We start from the raw sequence: 21,268 nt of genomic DNA, 5'->3' as shown, positions 1-21,268 counted from the left end.
CCTGAATACAGACGAAACGTCACTGTCACTGAACATATCCTATTCCAGACACCTGTAAAAAGACGATAAAATGTCACTGGACTGAGAGTATTCTGCACACATTGTGCGTCTTGTAGACACACTGATTTTTTTCTGACTTATGCAGAGCAATAGGTCAAAGACTAAGAACTTTTTCTGCATTTCAGTTAATTTCCAAATATGTATTCACAGTGAGATGCATTGTGGGCAATATGAGTAGTATAGTAGGAGCACGCTGACTATTATTATTCTGGAGCAAGGTGAAGCAGGTCAGAGGTCATCGTCTGACGGTCTAGTCTAGGGGAATTTTCTGAGCTTTTGTTTGTAAATCTCCCGAGTACCTTGACCTCTCGTGACGTCAGCTCAGACCACTCCGGAGAGTTTGTTTTGTCCATCAATCATTAACACGTCACGCGGACAGAGATCATGGCAATCCCTCACCACAAATAACATTTTTACTCATAGAACATAGACTATTTAACTGCAGCTGTAAAATGTTTGACATGCGAACCCATCTATGTCTTCAAACATATAAAGCATCTCGCCAACGCTGGGTTTAAGTTTAAGATTGTTATAAATTATTAATTATAAGAATTCATTTTAGTACCAACGTAAGCATCTGTGGAGTAAGCACCGTTTATTCATCACTAAGGCTAATTTGTACCCGTGGTGTAATTGTTTATTTTTCCATTGATTGGCCCTCCCCATGACGTCAACACACCGACTCCGGAGAGTTTGTTTTGCCCAACAATCATTAACACGTCACGCGGACGTGCCGAGGGGTGGGGCAGAGATCAGGACACTGATGTCCTTGTCACAAATAACATAATACTAACAGGTTCATCGATATCATCTTAATTTTTATTATGAATTATACTATTCAAATTGCAGGCGTAAAACTGCAGTTTAACATGCCAAGTGTAGCACCAAAGACAAATATGTCGCCATTATTAGCTCACAGGCTTCGTGATGTTTGCTCTGTTCAGCACCGGTGACAAGTCACAAAGGCCTGGCGAGGGGTGGAGTCATTGTTTATGGCGCCCAGAGGCCCTCAGTGCCACCAAGAACATATTTACATGTTTAACTTCTTGTTCACATTAAGAAGAATATTAAAAAGGTAACTGTGCATACCTACCGACCGGTCTATCCCTTAACGGAGAGTTTGGCTAAGAATATATCCATGTTTAAGAATATCAGATACCTGTTCACCTTCCAATATAATGAGAACTTCTTGAATTTTCCTATGTTTTCTTTTGATACAAGATATCAATTGTTCTTATACACATAAGGATTAAGGTCTAAAGATAACATACAGGCTTTTGAGACTTTGACCTAAAACGACCTCCTTGCTGACATGCCAAGTTACCGTAAAGTAAAGCAGGTGTGAGATCTCACCTGTGTGAAGAATAGTACGAAGGACGCCTTAAGGTGCAACGTGCAAGCCGCAAGTTTTTTTAGCATAAATCTGTTTGTACGCTTAACTGTGTTCTCGGTCCATTGACAGAGGACTCCCCATAACCGTACTCTAAGCGCGTTGATCTATTTGAAAAGACTCGTAGTACGGCTAACTATAGTCCGCGCGACGCGCTTCAGTTGCTGCAGTACTTCCGTGTTCCTGTCAGGTAGATTACTGGCGCAAAGGCCGACGGGAGTAAAATAAACTTGGCCTCTGTACGCTATGGCCGTGCTGGAAACACACAGAGGAGTCAGTAGCCATCCCTGCAACGCTCAAAAAAAGCACATTCCTTTCTATTGAAACTGTTGTTAGCTCCCGCATATCAGCCATGTATCGTTGGATAGGCCTTGTGAGCTTTAGGACGTTAGGTATCATGCTGTACTGAGTGGCTACGGTTATGGTAAGGAATGTAACGACCTCAGAGAGACGTGGGTAAAATTGTCTTAGTGGAAAGAAGGTAAAGAAGACAAAGAAGGTGTGTTCTGTTTTGGTCTGACTGTCATGGCGGACAGGCATCGATGTCTGTATATGTTACCTTGAGGCATGAGGCACACTAGGGTATGAAAGATCCAACACAACTGCTGTGCTGAGGTGTCCTGATGCATGTCCGTAGTCCACCACAAAGGACTATGATCATTTATGCAAAGAAAGCAGAGCTTTTATTGGTGTAAAACTGAATACGGCATCGTAAAGTATCCATTTCAATTCAATTCCGAAAAATTCAACCGCTGATAGCAAAGACGCGTTAATGTGTGATCTTTAGAGATGGTGCCGAGACTTATATGTTGTATGTAATTGTTCAGCTGATAATACATGATGATGTTACAGGTGAAACATATCACGTATCCTGTACCGCCATCAATGACAAACTGCTGTTTAGATACTCGTTATCATCGGCTAAGTCATGACGTCACCACAGTCTCAGCGACGAAGCTGCCACCTTCCTTATCTTCAATCCGTCTTTTAAACGTTTAAGGAATCCATGGCGATGGAAGACCCTTGAAGGCTTGAGTATGAAAAGCTATTTACAAATCATCCATTAATCAATCCTTTTTCTGTTAGTGTATTCGTCTGCTGCTGCTAAATCTGTAACCAACTCGACACGTCAAGATGGGTTCAAGACAATCATCATTTAAAGATTAACCGACTGTTGCATGGATGTTGCATGAGCAATTACATTAAAAGGTATTATGAGCATTGAAGGACATAAAACAATGGCTTCAAATGCATAAATCAAGGTACACACATAACGATGAATCAACATTTAGATTTTTAAGTATGATTCCTATTTCCTACTATTAGTTAAAAGTCCTTAACATTTTTAAAATGTATTTACCTATATTTGTGCAATGTAAGGGTTATCTTCTCCTAGAATGTATTTAAATTAGATAAAGAATGGAATATATAAAATTCCTTTCAACAAGCGGAAAGAAAGCCGAACGGCTTTGAGCGTTTATCGTCAGATTGTGAACAATCCATGATCAAGTGACGTTGATCAAAAATCTAATTTGGGTGGAATGGAAAAAAGGCACTCTTCGTCCAGGGGCTGTACAGAGCGTGTGCAGTAGAGACCAAGAAACAAAATAAAAGCCTTCTCCAAAGTGCAGTATGACTAATAGTTGGGATATACAGTCACAGTACAGTTAAAAGAATTGATGACAACCAGCTGCCCTTCCGGTCCCACAGCCAGGCTTTCCGGATCAGACCCAGTACGGACGGTCCGGACAAACTCGCCGTGACGTGTGAAGATCTGAACCCTCTCGTTCCCAGAGTCCGCCACGAGGATGTGCCCCGAGCTGTCTGTACAGATGCCGCCGGGATACGTCAGCTGACCTTCACTACTTCCCCGACCTCCGAACTGGAACAGGAACTTCCCGGACTCGTCATACACGTAGACACAGTGAGTGCCCCAGTCCGACACAAGAATGTTCCCTTCCCCGTCTACAGTGACGTACCGTGGGTGTCTCATCTCACCCCGTGGATGCCGGACTGTCCGCACCAGGGAGCCGTCCGGACGGAACACCTGAACTTCACCTTGGTCTGGATCAGTCACCAGGATGTGGTTAGTGCGCATGTCTACTGCAATGCCGCGGTCATAATCGATCTTCTTCAAGTCAAACCCCGCCATGGCGGTCCCGTCCGTGCTGTACTGTACAACATGATCAGCTATCACTTCATGCCCCACTACCCACAGCGTGCCGTTACCGTCCATACAAACATCACGTGGCTGTATCGTATTATCCCCTATACCCGGTACAACTGCTGGGAAGTGGCGCAGGTAAACCCCCTCTGTGCTGTGGACTTGGACTCGCCTGTTGCCCATATCAGTCACAAATATCTCGTTGCTAGGCGACACGACAACACCACGTGGGAGCCGAAACTTTCCAGGTTCTGATCCTTCCCCACCAAAAGTGATCTCACCCTGTTTCTTGTCCCCAGTAGAGCCAGGTGCCGCTCCTTCTGTCCCCGCTGTGTGGCGCTCTTGCTCGGGTGCTTCTGTACCGAGAACATCCTCTTTTTCATTGCTCCCACTGCCAGAGTCTTGTCTTGGAGTTTTCCCGTCTTCTTCCTTTACAGTCGGGTCTGCTCCAAGCTTGTCACCCACACCTCCAGGTATTCCTGTAGTACCAACAGGGTCCGTTAGGTGTGTCTGTGTAGCTGCATCTGCATTCTCCACCTGTGCCGGCCAGCCTCCAGGCGGCTTCTCTCCCCTGTACTCCTGTGGCCAGCCTCCAGGCGGCTTCTCTCCCCTGTACCCCTGTGGCCAACCTCCAGGCGGCTTCTCTCCCCTGTACTCTGTCCTGTGCGATGTTACCTGCTTGGCGGCTTTCTCTGCGTATTCTTGAGCCTGCTGCAGCTTTTCTTCAAGAACTGAGATCGTCTCAAGAGCCTCCTTCAGCCTGTTCTCTGTGATGTTGAGCTTGGAGCGCAAAGTCCTCTGTGATGTTGAGCTTGGAGCGCAAAGTCATGATCGTGGTGGAATCCATTTCTGCCTTCTGACGGAGCGTTTTGGAATCCACCTCTGCCTTCTGACGGAGCGTGTTGGAATCCACCTCTGCCTTCTGACGGAGCGTGTTGGAATCCACCTCTGCCTTCTGACGGAGCGTGTTGGAATCCACCTCTGCCTTCTGACGGAGCGTGTTGGAATCCACCTCTGCCTTCTGACGGAGCGTGTTGGAATCCACCTCTGCGTTCCTGAGGTTCTGGATGGCCTGCCTCATCTGGTGTTCTCTGAGCCGGTCCTTCTGCACCAGAGCCCGGACCAGGCTGTAGGAGAAGCCCTGGTACTCCAGACTCGCGGCTGCCTGCAGATGGAGCGGCAGGGCGTCCGAGAACAGGTTCAGGGCAGACAGGCGGGTCCAGATCTGGGCCGCCCTCTGGTGTTTGTTCTGGGTACTGCATCCCACCTCGATGTCATCAACAGGCAGTTGCCTCTTGACATCTGGAACACATTAGTGAAAGATATATGACACCATGAAACATATGGACTAGTATGACATCTCGTACATCATCATGTCCTTATTATCAAAGTGTAGATGAGGTCCACATCTCTGTCTATTTGTCTCGTAGACGTGTTAGCAATTTCAGTCATGTGGCCATGGTAGATTTTCCGAAAGCACTGTTACGAATTGGCTGATTTGACACATTAAGGCATTTTGTTTTCTTTGACATCTATAGTTGCTTCGATAGTCTGCAATTCAAACATTTGGTGCATATGAAGATGGATACCAATTCAACGCTGTTATATCTGATTCAGTAGCCATATAGTTCACAGACCTTAGCCCTGAAATGACAAATGAGTGCATATGAAGAGAAAAAAAGGTCAACTCACCAAACACAGGCGCCCCCTGTGTGATTTGGATGGGTACCTCAGCATCGATCTGCAGTGACTTGACGCCCATGTAGACAAGTCTCGGGTCGGAGTGATCCGCCATGTGCCTTAGCACCGCCGTGTTCTCCCGCGGTATGGAGAAGTGCACCAGGATGCTCTTGTGCTTCTTGTGACCTCTGTACTTGACCTGTGACCTTCTAGTGCCAGATAACCTTGCTATGTTGTTTCTAAGACGATCTAGAGTTTCCTGGATCATGCGCACTTGGCCGTGAACGACAACATAGGCGTTGGAGGTCGCATTTCCTGCAATCATCAAGTATACATATGCTTATGTCAATTTAACATAAGTCCGCAAAATTGTCTCTGTCGATTTTTATTACTAGTTGGATTTAAGCAAATTCCTTAAAATGTCTTTCTAGACAAGGTGCTGAGCAAGTTGTACAAATATTGAATTTTTGTTTGTTTGAGGCTTATCCACAATTTTCTTGCATGTTAGTTGATACTTACCTTCTGCATTTGCTCCCTGGCCATGCTGACTTGTCCCCGGCTGCAGTTCGGGATTCTCTGGAATCTCTCGGTCAGGCGGCTGGAACCGCCGCAGAACGTCCCGAATCAGGTCCTGTCGTCCGATTCTTTCTAAGATCTCTTCAATAAAGTCGAGATTCTCCTGGTCGATCTTGTCCAGGTCTATCAGTTTGTTGAAAACGTCCACCGCCCGTCTGAGTTGTTCCGCATGGCCTCTGGGGATCAGGTGTCGGCAGAACAGCTTCACGTTTTGTGTTTCCTCTTCTGTGAGTTCATCGGAAATACGGAGCAAAGTTTCCATAAAATCAAAATGGCGCCTGTCGGCAGCAGTGACTCGTTCTCGGACCGGACCTGCCATCCTGAAAACAGACGATAAAACGTCACTGGGCCGATCTTACTCTGCACACGTTGTACGTCTAAAAGGGTACGACGTACATATAGCTACAAGATGGTAGCCACATACATATAGCAATTTATGCAGGGTACAAGGTTAAAGAATAAATTAATTTCTGCATTTTGAAATGTGATGCATTTGGTCGATGCATTGTGGACAATCCCTCTAAGTTGAAGGCCCGGAGACATGACGAAAACACGTCTTGACATGTGTCTGAAGAAACAAGAACTACAAATCAGGGGCCTTCTCCCTTGGCCGTGCGCATGAGCAGTTCAAACCTTGTTACAGCTTACTGAGTTGATACTGTGTTCTTTCTGATAATCTGACAAGAAAAAATTTCACTGTAATCATATTAAACTACCACCGTTAATTTTTATAACATCTGGGGACTGAGCACCATTCAGTGCACACTAATGCCTGGGTCACAATTCCCAACCCGGGGCCCGGCCGGGCAGCTTTCGGAAACGAAAAATGTGATATAAAAGGCAATAAAACACACAAAACGTAAACAATATTAGTCATTGGCATAATTTGTGTATATTCCTTGGTAAACACTTTTACTTTGCGTTTCCGCAGACATCTCTGCCGGGGCCCGGTTTGGAAATGTGACCTAAGACTAAGCGCAGTTGGAACTTGTACTGAAGTTGTTTGTAAATCTCCCGAGTACTTTGCCCTCCCGTGACGTCAGCTCAGACCACTCCTGAGAGTTTGTTCTGTCCAACAATCATTAACACGTCACGCGGACGTGCCGAGGGGCGGGGCAGAGATCAGGACACTGATAGGTCTTTGTGCAAATAACATACTATTAGTAATATGTTCATAGAACATAGATTATTGAAACTGAAGGTGTAAAACTACTGTTTGACACACCCAGTCATCTAATTCTGCAAACATAGAAGGCATATATATGAGCTAAAGGTATCTCGGTAAACCGGTAAACCAATATATGTGGCTATCATACTATCACCGACGCTGGGTTTAAGTTTCTTTGAACATTAACCTTTAACAATACTCCTTTTTAAGTACCAACGTTAACATCCGTGGAGTAAGCACCGTTGAATCTTCGCTAAGCCTAATTTGCACTCGTTCTATAATTGTTTACACCTCCCAGTGCTTGGCCCTCACCGTGACGTCAGCTCAGACCACTCCTGAGATTTTGTTCTGTCCAACAATCATTAACACGTCACGCGGACGTGCCGAGGGGCGGGATTATAGATCAGGACACTGATAGGTACTTGCCACAATGATACACTCACATTATCATTATCCTATTAACATTATCATGATTAAGATATCTAAAGTACAACTGTGAACAAGATAAAATTGTAATTCAAAATATCATACCCGCCTACCCATTCAAAGTAGCTTAGAAGACTTTTATGTGGTCCCTTGTGTCAGGTTCACCATCAGGCTTTGTAAATAAATGAATTCCTTAAAATTTCTCTAAATTCTCTTTATCCAAACGTCCACAACATAAAGAGGAACGAAAGTCTCAAAATAAAGGAAAAGTATTCTCAGGTCGTTGACCTGAAATGGCCGCCTGACTGATTTGCCACGTCAAACGTTTCTCACCTGTAGTAAAGCAGGTTTAAAAACTCACCTGTGTGACGTGACGGTAAGACAAACTCCTTAAGGTGTAACCAGCGTCAGTCTGATTCTTCAAGACAAACTTTCTTAGATGTCTCCTGTCTGGGGACTGATATACCAGTAAACGTGGCAGTAGGGTAACACACTCGGTACCCGTTAGACTTTGACCATGGCCACTGGGTGATGTCGGGATGGCTGGTGCAGCTACGCGCCTAGCGGATATTGCTGGCACTGTAGCTACAGGAATAAGCGTCTCCGGTCTGTTGACTGAAATACGAGTGAACGTGGCAGGTTTGTAGTGAACTCTGTATCCGCTGGACTTTGGTCCCGACCGCTGGAGTCTGATTGCATAGCGAGGTTTGACCCGCTAGTGACGAAATATTTCGGGATACAATAAGCTAGGGTTCCTATTAATACTGATTGGGCGTCGCCGTTATATGTGACTTGTAAAACAGGTGAATTATGTTCTATTGAAAAGCTAATTCCTTAGTACAAGTTGCACCTCGACATATACTAGGGGCCCAAATATTTATTTCCAACATCTGCTGGAAGATTAAATGGCGGCACTTTATTTATAACAAGAAACAACATTCAGACAATTTGTTCGTTACATTTGTCGTCACAAGGATGTTCTACAATGTTACGACAAGGCCGCTTTGTTCCCACACGAATTAGATAAGGCAGTTGATATGTACCTTCTTTGAAGAACCTCTTTGGTCCTTATTTGAAGCCCAGTCCGCGATGGTTATGCAGAATCTCGTTGTTTATTTCTATAGAACATTCAGTTCATTCAGTTTAATAGCATTCAGTTTCATCATGTACCGCTAGAAGTCCTTGTGAGATATTCTATGTCTATCAATGCTTTTCATTTGGCCGCGCCTTTTTGTCGGGTGTTACACAGGGACCGAAATCAAGGTTGGTACTCAGTATTATAAGACCACAAAGAACTGTGATCATTTCATAGCTTTTATTGGTAAAAAAAACAACTAAATACAACATCGTAAAGTATCCATTTCAATTCAATTCCCAAGAAATTTAACCGCTGATACCAAAGACGTGTTAATGTGTGATCTTTAGAGATGGTGCAGAGACTTATATGTTGTATCTAAGTGTTCAGCTGATAATACATGATGATGTTACCGGTAAAACATATCACGTATCCTGTACCGCCATCGGTAAACTGCTGTTTGGATACTCGTTATCATCGGCTTCATCATGACGTCAACACAGTCTGCGACGAAGCCGCCATCTTCCTAATCTCCAATCCGTCTTTTTAACGTTTAAGGAATCCATGGCGATGGAAAACCCTTGAAGGCTTGGGTATGAAAAGCTATTTACAAATCATTAATTAATCAATTCCTTTTTCTGTTAGTATCTTCGTCTGCTCCTGCTAAATCTGTAACCAACCCGACATGTCAAGATGGGCTCCAGACAATCATCATTTAAAGATTCATCAACTGTTGCATGGATGTTAGATAAACATCAAAATGCATTAAAGCATTAAATTATATTAAAATGTATTATGAGCATGGAAGTACATTACAAAATTAAGTACAAATGCATAAACCAAGGTACACACATGAATATAAATCAACATTTAGAGTTTAACGTATGACGCCTACTATTAGTAAGACGTCCTTAACATTTCTTTGTGTATTTATCTATATTTTTACAATGTAAGGGTTATCTTCTCCTAGAATGTGTTCAAATTGAATTTATCTAAAGGATGGAATATATCAAATTCTTTTGAACAAGCAGAAAGAAAGCTTTGAGTGGTTTGAGCGGCTTTGAGCGTTTATCGTCAGATTGTGAACAATCTATGATCACGTGACGCTGATCAAAAATCTAATTTGGGCGGAATGGAAAAAACAACTCTCGTCCAGGGAATGTTATAATTCGTTCTAAACGTTATGAAGATGGATTTGAATTTTTTGACATGTTCTCTGATCTGTTCAGGATAACTGAGGGCTTAAAAGTTCAAAACACGTGACCTTCCGTCTGTCTCATATGAACAAAAGGTCAAAGGCCGTTGGAAGCCTGTAGCGTTCCCCTCCCCATCCACCCGTTCACAAAGTAGTCAAAAGGACTGGTTTGAGAATATGGTAAGATAAAAAAAAAAACTCTTCTCCATAGTGCTGCCTGACTAAAAGTTGGGATATACAGTCATAACATGGTCCAAATAATTGGTCACAACCAGCTGCCCTTCCGGTCCCACAGCCAGGCCTTCCGGCCGAAACTCAGTACGGACGGTCCGGACAAACTCGCCGTGACGTGTGAAGATCTGAACCCTCCTGCTCCTAAAGTCAACCACGAGGATGTGCCCAGAGCTGTCTGTACAGATGCCGTTAGGACTAGCCAGCTGACCTTCACCACTTCCCTCACCTCCGAACTGGAACAGGAACTTCCGGGACTCGTCATACACGTAGACATAGTTATTGTTCCAGTCCGACACAAGAATGTTCCCTTCCCCGTCCACAGTGACGTACTGTGGGTGTGTCATCTCCCCACCCCGTGGATGCCGGACTGTCCGCACCAGGGAGCCGTTCGGACGGAACACAAGAACTGCACCTGGGAGTGGATCAGTCACTAGGATGTGGTTATTGCGCATGTCCACTGTAATACCCCGGTCATAACGGTCCTTCTCCAAGTCAAACCGCGCCATGGCGGTCCCGTCCGTGCTGTACTGTACAACATGATCAGCTGATCCACCTTCTCCCACTACCCACAGCGTGCCGTTACCGTCCATACAAACATCATGCGGCCCCATGACTATATCCCCTGTACCCGGTACAGCTGTTGGGAAGTGGCGCAGGTAAACCCCCTCTGTGCTGTGGACTTGGACTCGCCTGTTGTCCTTATCAGCCACAAATATCTCGTTGCTAGGCGACACCACAACACCGCGCGGATAATAAAACTTTCCAGGTTCTGATCCTTTCCCACCAAAAGTGATCACGGGCTGTTTCAAGTCCCCAGTTGAGCCAGATGCCGCTCCTTCTGTCCCCGCTGTGTGTCGCTCTTGCTCGGGTGCTTCTGTACCGAGAACATCCTCTTTTTCATTGTTCCCACTGCCAGAGTCTTGTCTTGGAGTTTTCCCGTCTTCTTCCTTTACAGTCGGGTCTGCTCCAACCTTGTCACCCACAGTTCCAGGTATCTCTGCAGTACCAACAGAAGCCGCTAGGTTTGTCTGTGTAGCTGCATCTGTCTTCTCCACCTGTGCCGACCAGCCTCCAGGCGGCTTCTCTCCCCTGTACTCCTGTGGCCAGCCTCCAGGTGGCTTCTCTCCCCTGTACTCCTTCACGTAGGATGTAACTTGCTTGGCGGCTTTCTCCGCGTAATCTTGAGCCTGCTGCAGCTTTTCTTCAAGAATTTTATTTGTCTCAAGAGCCTCCTTCAGCCTGTTTTCTGTGATGTTGAGCTTGGAGCGCAAAGTCATGATCGTGTTGGAATCCACCTCTGCCTTCTGACGGAGTGTGTTGGAATCCACCTCTGCGTTCCTGAGGTTCTGGATGGCCTGCCTCATCTGGTGTTCTCTGAGCCGGTCCTTCTGCACCAGAGCCCGGACCAGGCTGTAGGAGAAGCCCTGGTACTCCAGACTCGCGGCTGCCTGCAGATGGAGCGGCAGGGCGTCCGAGAACAGGTTCAGGGCAGACAGTCGGGTCCAGCTCCGCGGCTCCCTCTGGTGTTTGGTCCGGGTACTGCATCCCACCTCAATGTCATCAACAGGCAGTTGTCTCTTAAGATCTGAAATTCATTTAGTAAAAGGAACTTCCCAAATCAACAGATAAGTAGTGTAGATGATTCTTATTTATAGAAAGTGCATTTCTAGTGCAAAGAGCATTATCTGTACAAAGAACGACAGCTAGGGACAATCTATTGTAAAGTACCTTCGAAAGGTGACGTTGACAGCGTCGACAACCTATTTCCTCTTCTCTAAAATTTTTCAAATTGCCGAAATAAAGCAACTCACTACATAAACTGAATGCACCTGAATTTAGACCTTATGAATATAAAAATGGAAAAATACCAACTAAGTCTATGATAATTAAAACTGCATGCATATGAAGACAAACACAAAGTCAACTCACCGTACACAGGCGCCCCCTGTGTGATTTGGATGGGTAATTCAGCATCGATCTGCAGAGACTTGACGCCCATGTAGACAAGTCTCGGGTCGGAGTGATCCGCCATATGCCTCAGCACCTCCGTGTTCTCCCGCGGTATGGAGAAGTGCACCAGGATGCTCTTGTGCTTCTTGTAACCTCTGAACTTGACCTGTGACCTCCTGGTGCCAATTAACGTTGCCAGGCAGTTTTTAAGATGATCTAGAGTTTCCTGGATCATGCGCACTGTGCCGTGAACGACAACGTAGGTGTTGGAGGTTGTAGTTCCTGCGAATAGAATATGACATTAAGATGCTTGTTCTATTTCACAAACTATTTAGAAAGGTTTCTAATAGTTTCTAGTTGAACGGAGAGGAAAAATCTTGACGCTTATAATTTTTTACAAAACTTCTAGATAAAGGGTAGATCGTGGTAAATTTGAACATTTGAACGATGATACAAACCCTCTAGGCTCTCTGCTGTCCGAGTTTCACCAATTTTCTCTAAGGCCTGCTGTAGGACCTGTAGAGTTGCTTTACTCCCCTCCCTGTTTCTCCACCTGGTCAGCATTTCCCTGCACCTGTGGTCATGGTCACGCTCCAAGTCTCGGATTACTTTGATTTCGTTATCCTGAAATCCCAGCTTCCAGGCCAGGTCGTCCCACTTGTGGCTGATTTCCTCGATAACATCGTCAAAATATCCCCGCACGTCACCTGAAACAAACGCGAATACAAAAGGGCCGTAAGGAGATGAGATGATTCAATTTATCTCACGACACACTGAAAGCTGCAAAATTTTAGACAAGGGCTAAAGTGCAGCTTATTGTGAGACACAAGATAAAGGCACTATGTTAAAATTGTAATTCGAAACAAAACGGCCCAGTTATGTAAACCATGTATTGTTACACTATTTGACTGCATATTTTTGGATGTGATGTACGCCAAATTATCTTATTGATGGAAGGTAAATTAAAGTTTACCTTAATACGTTTATGATCCTAACTTAGATAATAACTTCACACTATCTAGCCTGGGTTTTTCTTTTAACCCTGGGGTGGGGGGGGGGGGGTGTTAGTTCAACCAGAATCATAGTTTCAAAACTGTTTAATGTACGATCACTAAATTGCAGGGAGTAATGTATAACGCGTATGCTCTTGGTACCATTATGACGTAATATGACGTAAGAATGGCGTTACATATGTGATTCCATTAACTAAAACTGTGTAAATAAGGATTTCTCTTAATACTGTACTAAACAAAACTGTAACAAAAGAAACGGTGTTTAAAAGACATTATAGACTTCTGTTGTCAAATGCAGCCGCAATGGTGTAAAAATGAGGTCAAGAAATGACGTCAAAGGTATTTTTGCTCTTCTTTGAAATCCTGAATCTTAGATCTGCAACCTTAGATTCTGTAATTACATTTTATTTCACATATAATAACCAAATGCCATAAAGAAGATTGAAAACGTTCCTTTGAAGTTTTTTGTACAAAGTAATAATGATAGTCGAGTGACAACAACTTGATTAAAACCATGTGTCATTTTCACCGTTTCGGATTATGACAGATTGCGTTAACACATTAGCATAGATTACAAATATTTATTTATGAATGTCATATTAAATTATATAAGCAAGAAAACTAAGAAACCTCATGGCTTTAACCAGAATTAGTGATTGTTGTAAAATATGGTTGTTAGAAACCCGTTGCCATGGCAACACGAAAAAATTGGAAAAAATAATATCTATTATCCTGAAATTGTTGCCAACAAAAGTTTAAGAAATGTTTCCTAGTCTCAAAGTTGACGCGGGAAGTTTAGGCCCTCCCCAAGCGTAAATAGTGTTTAAAAGTACTTCAGGACGAGATGTATGGCAAGTTTTACGGACAGTGTTGTGTGAGGCTTAAAATCCACCACATGTGACTCACCTTCTGCTGTCGTCCCTAACAGACTTGTTCCCGGCTGGTGCTCGGGGTTTTCCGGCTGCAGCTCGGGGTTTTCCGGCTGCAGTTCGGGGTTTTCCGGTTTAAGTTCGTGGTTTTCCAGATTCAGTTCGGTATTTTCCGGAATCTCTCGGTCAGGAGGCTGGAACTGCCGCAGAACGTCCCGAATCAGGTCCTGTCGCCCGATCCTCTCCAAGATCTCTTCAATAAATTCCAAGTTTTCCTGGTCAATTTTGTCGAGTTCCATCAACTTGTGGAAAACATCCACTATCCGCTTGAGTTGTGCCCTCTGACCTTTAGGGATCAGATGCAGGCAGAACAACTTCATGGTTGCCGTTTCCTCTTCTGTGAGCTCTTTGGAAATACGGAGCAAAGTTTGGACAAATTCAAAATGGCGCCTGTCGGCATCTGTCACTCTTTCTCGGACCGGACCTGCCATCCTGAAAACAGACGATAAAATGTCACTGAAGTGATCCAGTTCTGCACACGTTGTACGTAGTAGTATTTCTATGTAAAACTTACATCACTATAGAATGATAATCATGATAATCAACACAAGGCATAGGGCTATGAATAAGGTAATTCAAATTTCAAAATGCGCATTCGCTGTGTGACGCATCGAAAGCTACATGTAAGTTTGATAGCCCACAGACATTTATAAACAAAACACGTACAGAAATGTGTCAACTATGGTCTGGACACTTATTTACGAATTAGATTCGATTTAATTTGCGGTCAGTTCCCCTCGTGAGCCAGCTCATACGTGAACTCATGGCAACTGACGGTTAAAGCAACATTCAATCCACACCCAGCCCAGCTGGAACTTGTACTGTAGTTGCGAATCTCTGCGCCTTGCCCACATTGTGACGTCAGCTCAACCACTCTTGGGGGAGTTTAAATTTGTTCTGTCCATCAATCATTAACACGTCACGCGGACGTGCCGAGGGGCGGGGCGGAGATTATGACACTGATAAGTGCTCGCCACAAATAATATATAATGTTCATCGCACATAGATAGCATCTAAACTTCAGGTGTAAAATTACTGGTCCCACTAGTAGTTTTACACGCCCACCAATCTATCTCTTTAAATATATAAGACATATATATGGTTATTATAATCTCACCGACGCCTGTGTAAATTTGTTTAAAAATAATTGATCATTAAAAAGTCATGTTCAAGTACCAACATTAACACCATTGAATCCACTCTAAGCCTAGCTTGGACTCGGTTTGATTAAATTGTTTACATCTCCCACTGCTTGGCCCTCATCGTGACGTCAGCTCAGACCACTCCTGAGAGTTTGTCTTGTCCATCAATCATTAACACGTCACGCGGACGTGCCGAGGGGAGCGACAGAGATCAGAACGCTGATAGGTCCTTGCCACAATGAGACACTTACATGATCATTATCCTACTGACAGTAACATGAGACTTCTAAAGAGCAACTGTGAATACCATAGAATTGTAATGAAAAATTATCCTACAGATGTTCCCATTCAAAGTGAGTTAAGTAGACACTTATGTGGTCCCTTTCTTTCAGACTCACCATCAGGCTATATATTATACATTAACGAATTCCGTAAACTTTCTCTGAATTCCTTTTATCCAAGGTTGTACCACATATAGAGCAAGAAGCAAAAGTCTCAGGGTGAAAGAATTTTTTTTTTAATTTTCAAAGTCGTTGACCTAAAATTGCCGCCTGGCTGAAGTGCCACGTCAAACGTTTCTCACCTGTAGTGAAGCAGGTTAAAAACTCACCTGTGTGACGTGACGGTAAGATAAACTCCTTAAGGCGTAGCCAGTGTCAGTCTTGGTCTGATTCTTCAAGACTAATTCTTCACTCCCGGCCCTCAGATGTCTCCTGTTTGGGCACTTACAAAAATGCAGTATACTAGGCAGTGGGAAACAAACTCGGTACCCGTTAGACTTTGATCATGGCCGCTGGGTAATGTCGGGATGACTGGTGCAGCTACGCACCTAGCGGATACTGCTGGCACTGTAGCTACAGAAATAAGCGTCTTCGGTCTGTTGACTGAAATACGAGTGAACGTGGCAGCTTTGTAGCGAACTCTGTATCCGTTGGACTTTGGTCCCGACCGCTGGAGTCTGATTGCATAGCGAGGTTTGACCCGCTCGTGACGAAAATAGTTCGGTATACAATAAGCTTGCGTTTCCATTAATACTGAATGGGCGTCGCCGTACATATGTGATTTGTAAAACAGGTGAATTATGTTATATTGAAAACCCTGTAGTACAAGTTGCATCTCGACATATACTAGGGGCCGAAAACTTTCCTCCCAACATCTGCTTGGTGATTAAATGGTGGTACTTTGTTTATAACAAGATCCAACATCTAGACAATTTGCATAGCGAGGTTTGACCCGCTAGTGACGAAATATTTCGGGATACAATAAGCTAGCGTTTCCATTAATACTGAATGGGTGTCGCCTTAATAATTGATTTGTAAAACAGGTGAATTATATTCTATTGAAAAGCTTATCCCTGTAGTACAAGTTGCATCTCGACATATACTAACTAGGGGCCCAAATATTTCTTTCCAAGATCTGCTTGGAGATTAAATGGCGGCACTATGTTTATAACAGAACCAACATTCAGACCATTTGTTCGTTAAACTTTGTCGTCACAAGGATGTTCTACAATGTTACGACAAGACCGCTTTGTTACAATACGAATTAGATAAGACAGTTAATATATACCTTCTTTGAGAACCTCGTTGGTCCTTATTTGAAGCCCAGTCCGCGATGGTATTGCAGAATCTCGTTGCTTATTTCTATAGATCATTCAGTTCATTCAGTTTGATAGCATTCAGTTTCATCATGTACCGCTAGAAGTCCTTGTGAAATATTCTATGTCTATCAATGCTTTTCATTTGGCCGCGTATTATTGCCGGGTGTCACACAGGGACTGAAATCATGGTTGGTACTCAGTATCATAAGTAAAACCACAAAGAACTATGATCACTTCATGCAAAGAAAGTACAGCTTTTATTGGTGTAAAACAGCATACGACATCGTAAAGTATCCATTTCGATTCAACTCCCAGGAAATTCAACCGCTGATACCAAAGACGTGTTAATGTGTGATCTTTAGAGATGGTACAGAGACTTATATGTTGTATCTAATTGTTGAGCTGATAATACATGGTGGTGTTACCGGCAAAACATATCACGTGTCCTGTCCCATCATCGACAAACGACTGTTTAGATACTCGTTATCATCGGATAAGTCATGGCGTCACCACAGTCTCAGCGACGAAGCTGCCATCTTCCTAATCTTCAATCCGTCCTTTCAACGATTAAGGAATCCATGGCGATGGAAGACCCTTGAAGGCTTGAGTATGAAAAAATACTTACTAAATCTGTAACCAACCCGACATGTCAAGATGGGTTCCAGACAAATATCATTTAAAGATTAACCAACTGTTGCATGGATATTAAATAAGCAATTACATTAAAATGAACATTGAAGTATAAAAGATTGGGTACAAATACATAAACCAAGGTACACTAATAAAGATAAATCAACATTTAGAGTTTAACGTAATACTCATGCTATTAGTTAGAAGTCCTAAACATATTTTGTGCATTTATATTTGTACAATGTAAGGGTTATCTTCTCCTAGAATGTAATTAAATTGAATGTACCTAAAGGATGGAATATATCAAATTCTTTTGAACAAGCGGAAAGAAAGCTTTGAGTGGTTTGAGCGTCTTTGAGCGTTTATCGTCAGATTGTGAACAATCCATGATCAAGTGACGTTGATAAAAAATCTAATTTGGTCGGAATGGAAAAAAACAACTCTCGTCCAGGGAATGTTATAATTCGTTTTAAACGTTCTGAAGATGGATTTGAATTTTTCGACATGTTCTCTGATCTGTTCAGGATAACTGAGGACTTAAATGTTCAAAACACGTGACCTTCCGTCTGTCTGATATGAACAAAAGGTCAAAGGCCATTGGAAGCCTGTAGCGTTCCCCGCCCCATACACCCGTTCACAAAGTAGGCAAAAGGACTGGTTTGAGAAAATGGAAAGTTCATTCATTTGTGTTGAAAAAAAAAATAAAAGCCTTCTTACTCCAAAGTGCTGCTTGACTAATAGCTTGGATAAACAGTCACAATGTCGTTCAAAGAATTGGTCATAACCAGCTGCCCTTCCGGTCCCACAGCCAGGCCTTCCGGCCCAGACCCAGACCCAGTTCGGACGGTACGGGCAAACTCGCCGTGACGTGTGAAGATCTGAATCCTCTCGTTCCCATAGTCTGCCACGAGAATGTGACCCGAGCTGTCTGTACAGATGCCTGCAGGCCTATTCAGCTGACCTTCACCACTTCCCAAACCTCCAAACTGGAACAGGAACTTCCCGGACTCGTCATACACGTAGTAATTGTAATTGTTCCAGTCCGACACAAGAATGTTCCCGTCCCCGTCCACAGTGACGTACCGTGGGTGTGTCATCTCACCCTCGTGATGTCGGACTGTCCGCACCAGGGAGCCGTCCGGACGGAACACATCAACTTCACCGTGGTCACAATCAGTCACCAGGATGTGGTTAGTGCGCATGTCCACTGTAATGCCGCGGAAATAAATGCTCTTCTTCATGTCAAACCCCGCCATGGCGGTCCCGTCCGTGCTGTACTGTACAACATGGTGAGCTGTCTTTCCCCGCCCCACTACCCACAGCGTACCATTACCGTCCATACAGACATCATGCGGCTCCATGTCCTTATCTCCAGCACCCGGTACAACTGTTGGGAAGTGGCGCAGGTAAACCCCCTCTGTGCTGTGGACTTGGACTCGCCTGTTAAGTTCATCGGCCACAAATATCTCGTTGCTTGGCGACACCACAACACCGCGTGGGTCCCGTAACTCTCCAGGTTCCTTTCCAAACCCACCAAAAGTAATCACACCAGTAAAGCCAGGTGCCGCTTTTTGTATTCCCGCTGTGTGTCGCTCTTGCTCTTGTGCTTCTGTACCGAGAACATCCTCTTTTCCATCGCTCCCACTGCCAGATTCTTGTCTTGGAGTTTTCCCGTCTTCTTCCTTTGCAGTCGGGTCTGCTCCAACCTTGTCACCCACACCTCCAGGTATCCCTGTAGTACCAACAGGTTCAGTTAGGTGAGTCTGTGTAGCTGAATCTGCCTTCTCGACCTGTGCCGACCAGCCTCCAGGCGGCTTCTCTCCCCTGTACTCCTGTGGCCAGCCTCCAGGCGGCTTCTCTCCCCTGTAGTCCGTCACGTGGGATGTCACCTGCTTGGCGGCTTTCTCCGCGTATTCTTGAGCATGCTGCAGCTTTTCTTCAAGAATATCGTTTGTCTCAAGAGCCTCCTTCAGCCTGTTCTCTGTGATGTTGAGCTTGGAACTCAAAGTCATGATCGTGTTGGAATCCACCTCTGCCTTCTGACGGAGCTTGTCGGAATCCACCTCTGCGTTCCTGAGGTTCTGGATGGCCTGCCTCATCTGGTGTTCTCTGAGCCGGTCCTTCTGCACCAGAGCCCGGACCAGGCTGTAGGAGAAGCCCTGGTACTCCAGACTCGCGGCTGCCTGCAGATGGAGCGGCAGGGCGTCCGAGAACAGGTTCAGGGCAGACAGGCGGGTCCAGCCCTGGGGCGCCCTCTGGTGTTTGTTCCGTGTACTGCATCCAACCTCGATGTCATCAACAGGCAGTTGCCTCTTGATATCTGGAACACATAAGTTAAAGATATATGATATCATGAAACATAGGGTTTGATATGGCGTCACGTACACGACCTGCTCGTCCCAGTACAGTAGAAATAATGCTATCTATTTACATGTCTAACATGCAGCTACTATCAGGTTCAGCCATATGGTAGATGCTGGGAAAGTATTGGAATAAAATCGACTTCTGATGTTTCACAAGTAGATATTCTGTATCTCTTAAATATCTATAGTCTTTGATGGTGCTTCTGTATGAGAAAATATAAACTCAAAATAACATCCATATTCTTCGATAGACCTGCAAAAGTCTAAAATTCACAGATAGAGTACATTTGATTGTTTGTGAAGACTATAGCTAAAAGCATGCAACTCACCGTACAACGGCGCCCCCTGTTGGACCTTGATTGGAACTTCAGCGTCGATCTGCAGTGACTTGACGCCCATGTAGACAAGTCTTGGGTCGGAGTGATCCGCCATGTGCCTCAGCACCACCGTGTTCTCCCGCGGTATGGAGAAGTGCACCAGGATGCTCTTGTGCTTCTTGTAACCTCTGAACTTGACCATTGACCTTCTGGTGCCAGATAACGTTGCTATGTGGTTTCTAAGACGATCTAGAGTTTCCTGGATCATGCGCACTTGGCCGTTCACGACCACGTATGTGTTGGACGTTGCATTTCCTGGAATGTTAAGTAGCAATGAAAGTGTTAATGTTAATTGACAACAAGTCCACAGGATTGCTTCTTATGATTTCTATAAGTGGTTGGATTTAGACCAAATTCCATAGAAATGTATTTCTATGACGATACAAGGCTGCCGGGCAGATAATAGGTTTTTGTTTGAGGTTCATCCATAATTTTCTTGCTTGTAACTCACCTTCTGCATCTGCTCCCTGTTGACTTGTTCCCGGCTGCAGTTCGGGATTTTCCGGAATCTCTCGTTCAGGAGGCTGGAACTGTCTCAGAACGTCCCGAATCAGGTCCTGACGCCCGATTCTTTCCAACAGCTCTTCGAGAAAGTCGAGATTCTCCTGGTCAATTTTGTCCAGTTTAATCAGCTTTTGAAAAACGTCCACCGCCCGCTTCAGTTGTTCCGATTGGCCTTCAGGAATCAGATGCAGACAGAACAACTTCACGTTTGCCGTTTCCTCTTCTGTCAGCTCATCGGAAATACGGAGCAAGGTTTGCACAAAATCGAAATGGCGCCTGTCGGCATCTGTGACTCTTTCTCGAACCGGACCTGCCATCCTGAAAACAGACGATAAAACTGAACTGAACTCATCATATTCTGCACACATTGTACGTCTAAGTACTAGTAGGTAAGGTACATTTAACTACTGGATGATAGCCACAAAGCTTTATAGCAATCTGCGCAGGGTACAATGATAAAGAATAAAGTACTTGCATTTTAAAATTTGCATTAACAGTCACGCATTGTGGATAATTTATAAGAGTTGAAGGCCTCGGGACCTAAATGAAGCACGTCTCGACATGTGTCTCAACAACACAAGAACTCACGATTACTGATCAGGGGTCTTCACCTTTGACCCTGCGCATGCGCAGTTCAAAACTTGTACCAGCTTACTGACTTCTTTCTGGATATCTGACAAAGATACATTCTACTGTAGTCATATCAAAGTACCAGCGTTAACGACTGGGGACTGAGCAACATTCAGTCCGCACTAAGCCCAGTTGGAACTTGTACTGAAGTTGTTTGTGAAT

At 44.3% G+C, this 21,268-nt stretch overlaps 1 protein-coding gene across 1 annotated transcript; it reads right to left on the bottom strand.

The window, feature by feature from the left end:
• Positions 1-18,775: 18,775 nt before the first annotated feature.
• On the bottom strand, positions 18,776-20,793 carry LOC118404459. Its single transcript, XM_035803535.1, has 5 exons — positions 20,424-20,793; positions 19,925-20,227; positions 19,508-19,552; positions 19,122-19,213; positions 18,776-18,964 (listed from the first exon to the last, which is right to left on the bottom strand). Exons 1-5 carry the CDS (start codon positions 20,791-20,793, stop codon positions 18,776-18,778), a joined length of 999 nt encoding a protein of 332 aa, XP_035659428.1.
• Positions 20,794-21,268: the final 475 nt, after the last annotated feature.

The sequence above is a fragment of the Branchiostoma floridae genome, chromosome 17 (assembly GCF_000003815.2).
Source record: "Branchiostoma floridae strain S238N-H82 chromosome 17, Bfl_VNyyK, whole genome shotgun sequence".
Taxonomy (NCBI): domain Eukaryota; kingdom Metazoa; phylum Chordata; class Leptocardii; order Amphioxiformes; family Branchiostomatidae; genus Branchiostoma; species Branchiostoma floridae.
Note: the sequence above shows the minus strand (reverse complement) of the source record. Positions and strands in the feature narration are given on the sequence as shown.

Bases quoted from the DNA above. Each gene is read 5' to 3' on its own strand.
- LOC118404459 (XM_035803535.1), bottom strand. From the start codon at position 20,793: ATGGCAGGTCCGGTTCGAGAAAGAGTCACAGATGCCGACAGGCGCCAT. The intron at 20,228-20,423 runs GTGAGTTACAAG...TTAACATTCCAG, and splicing joins ACAGGGAGCAGATGCAGAAG to GAAATGCAACGTCCAACACA. The intron at 19,214-19,507 runs GTACACGGAACA...TCAACATCACAG, and splicing joins TGACATCGAGGTTGGATGCA to AGAACAGGCTGAAGGAGGCT.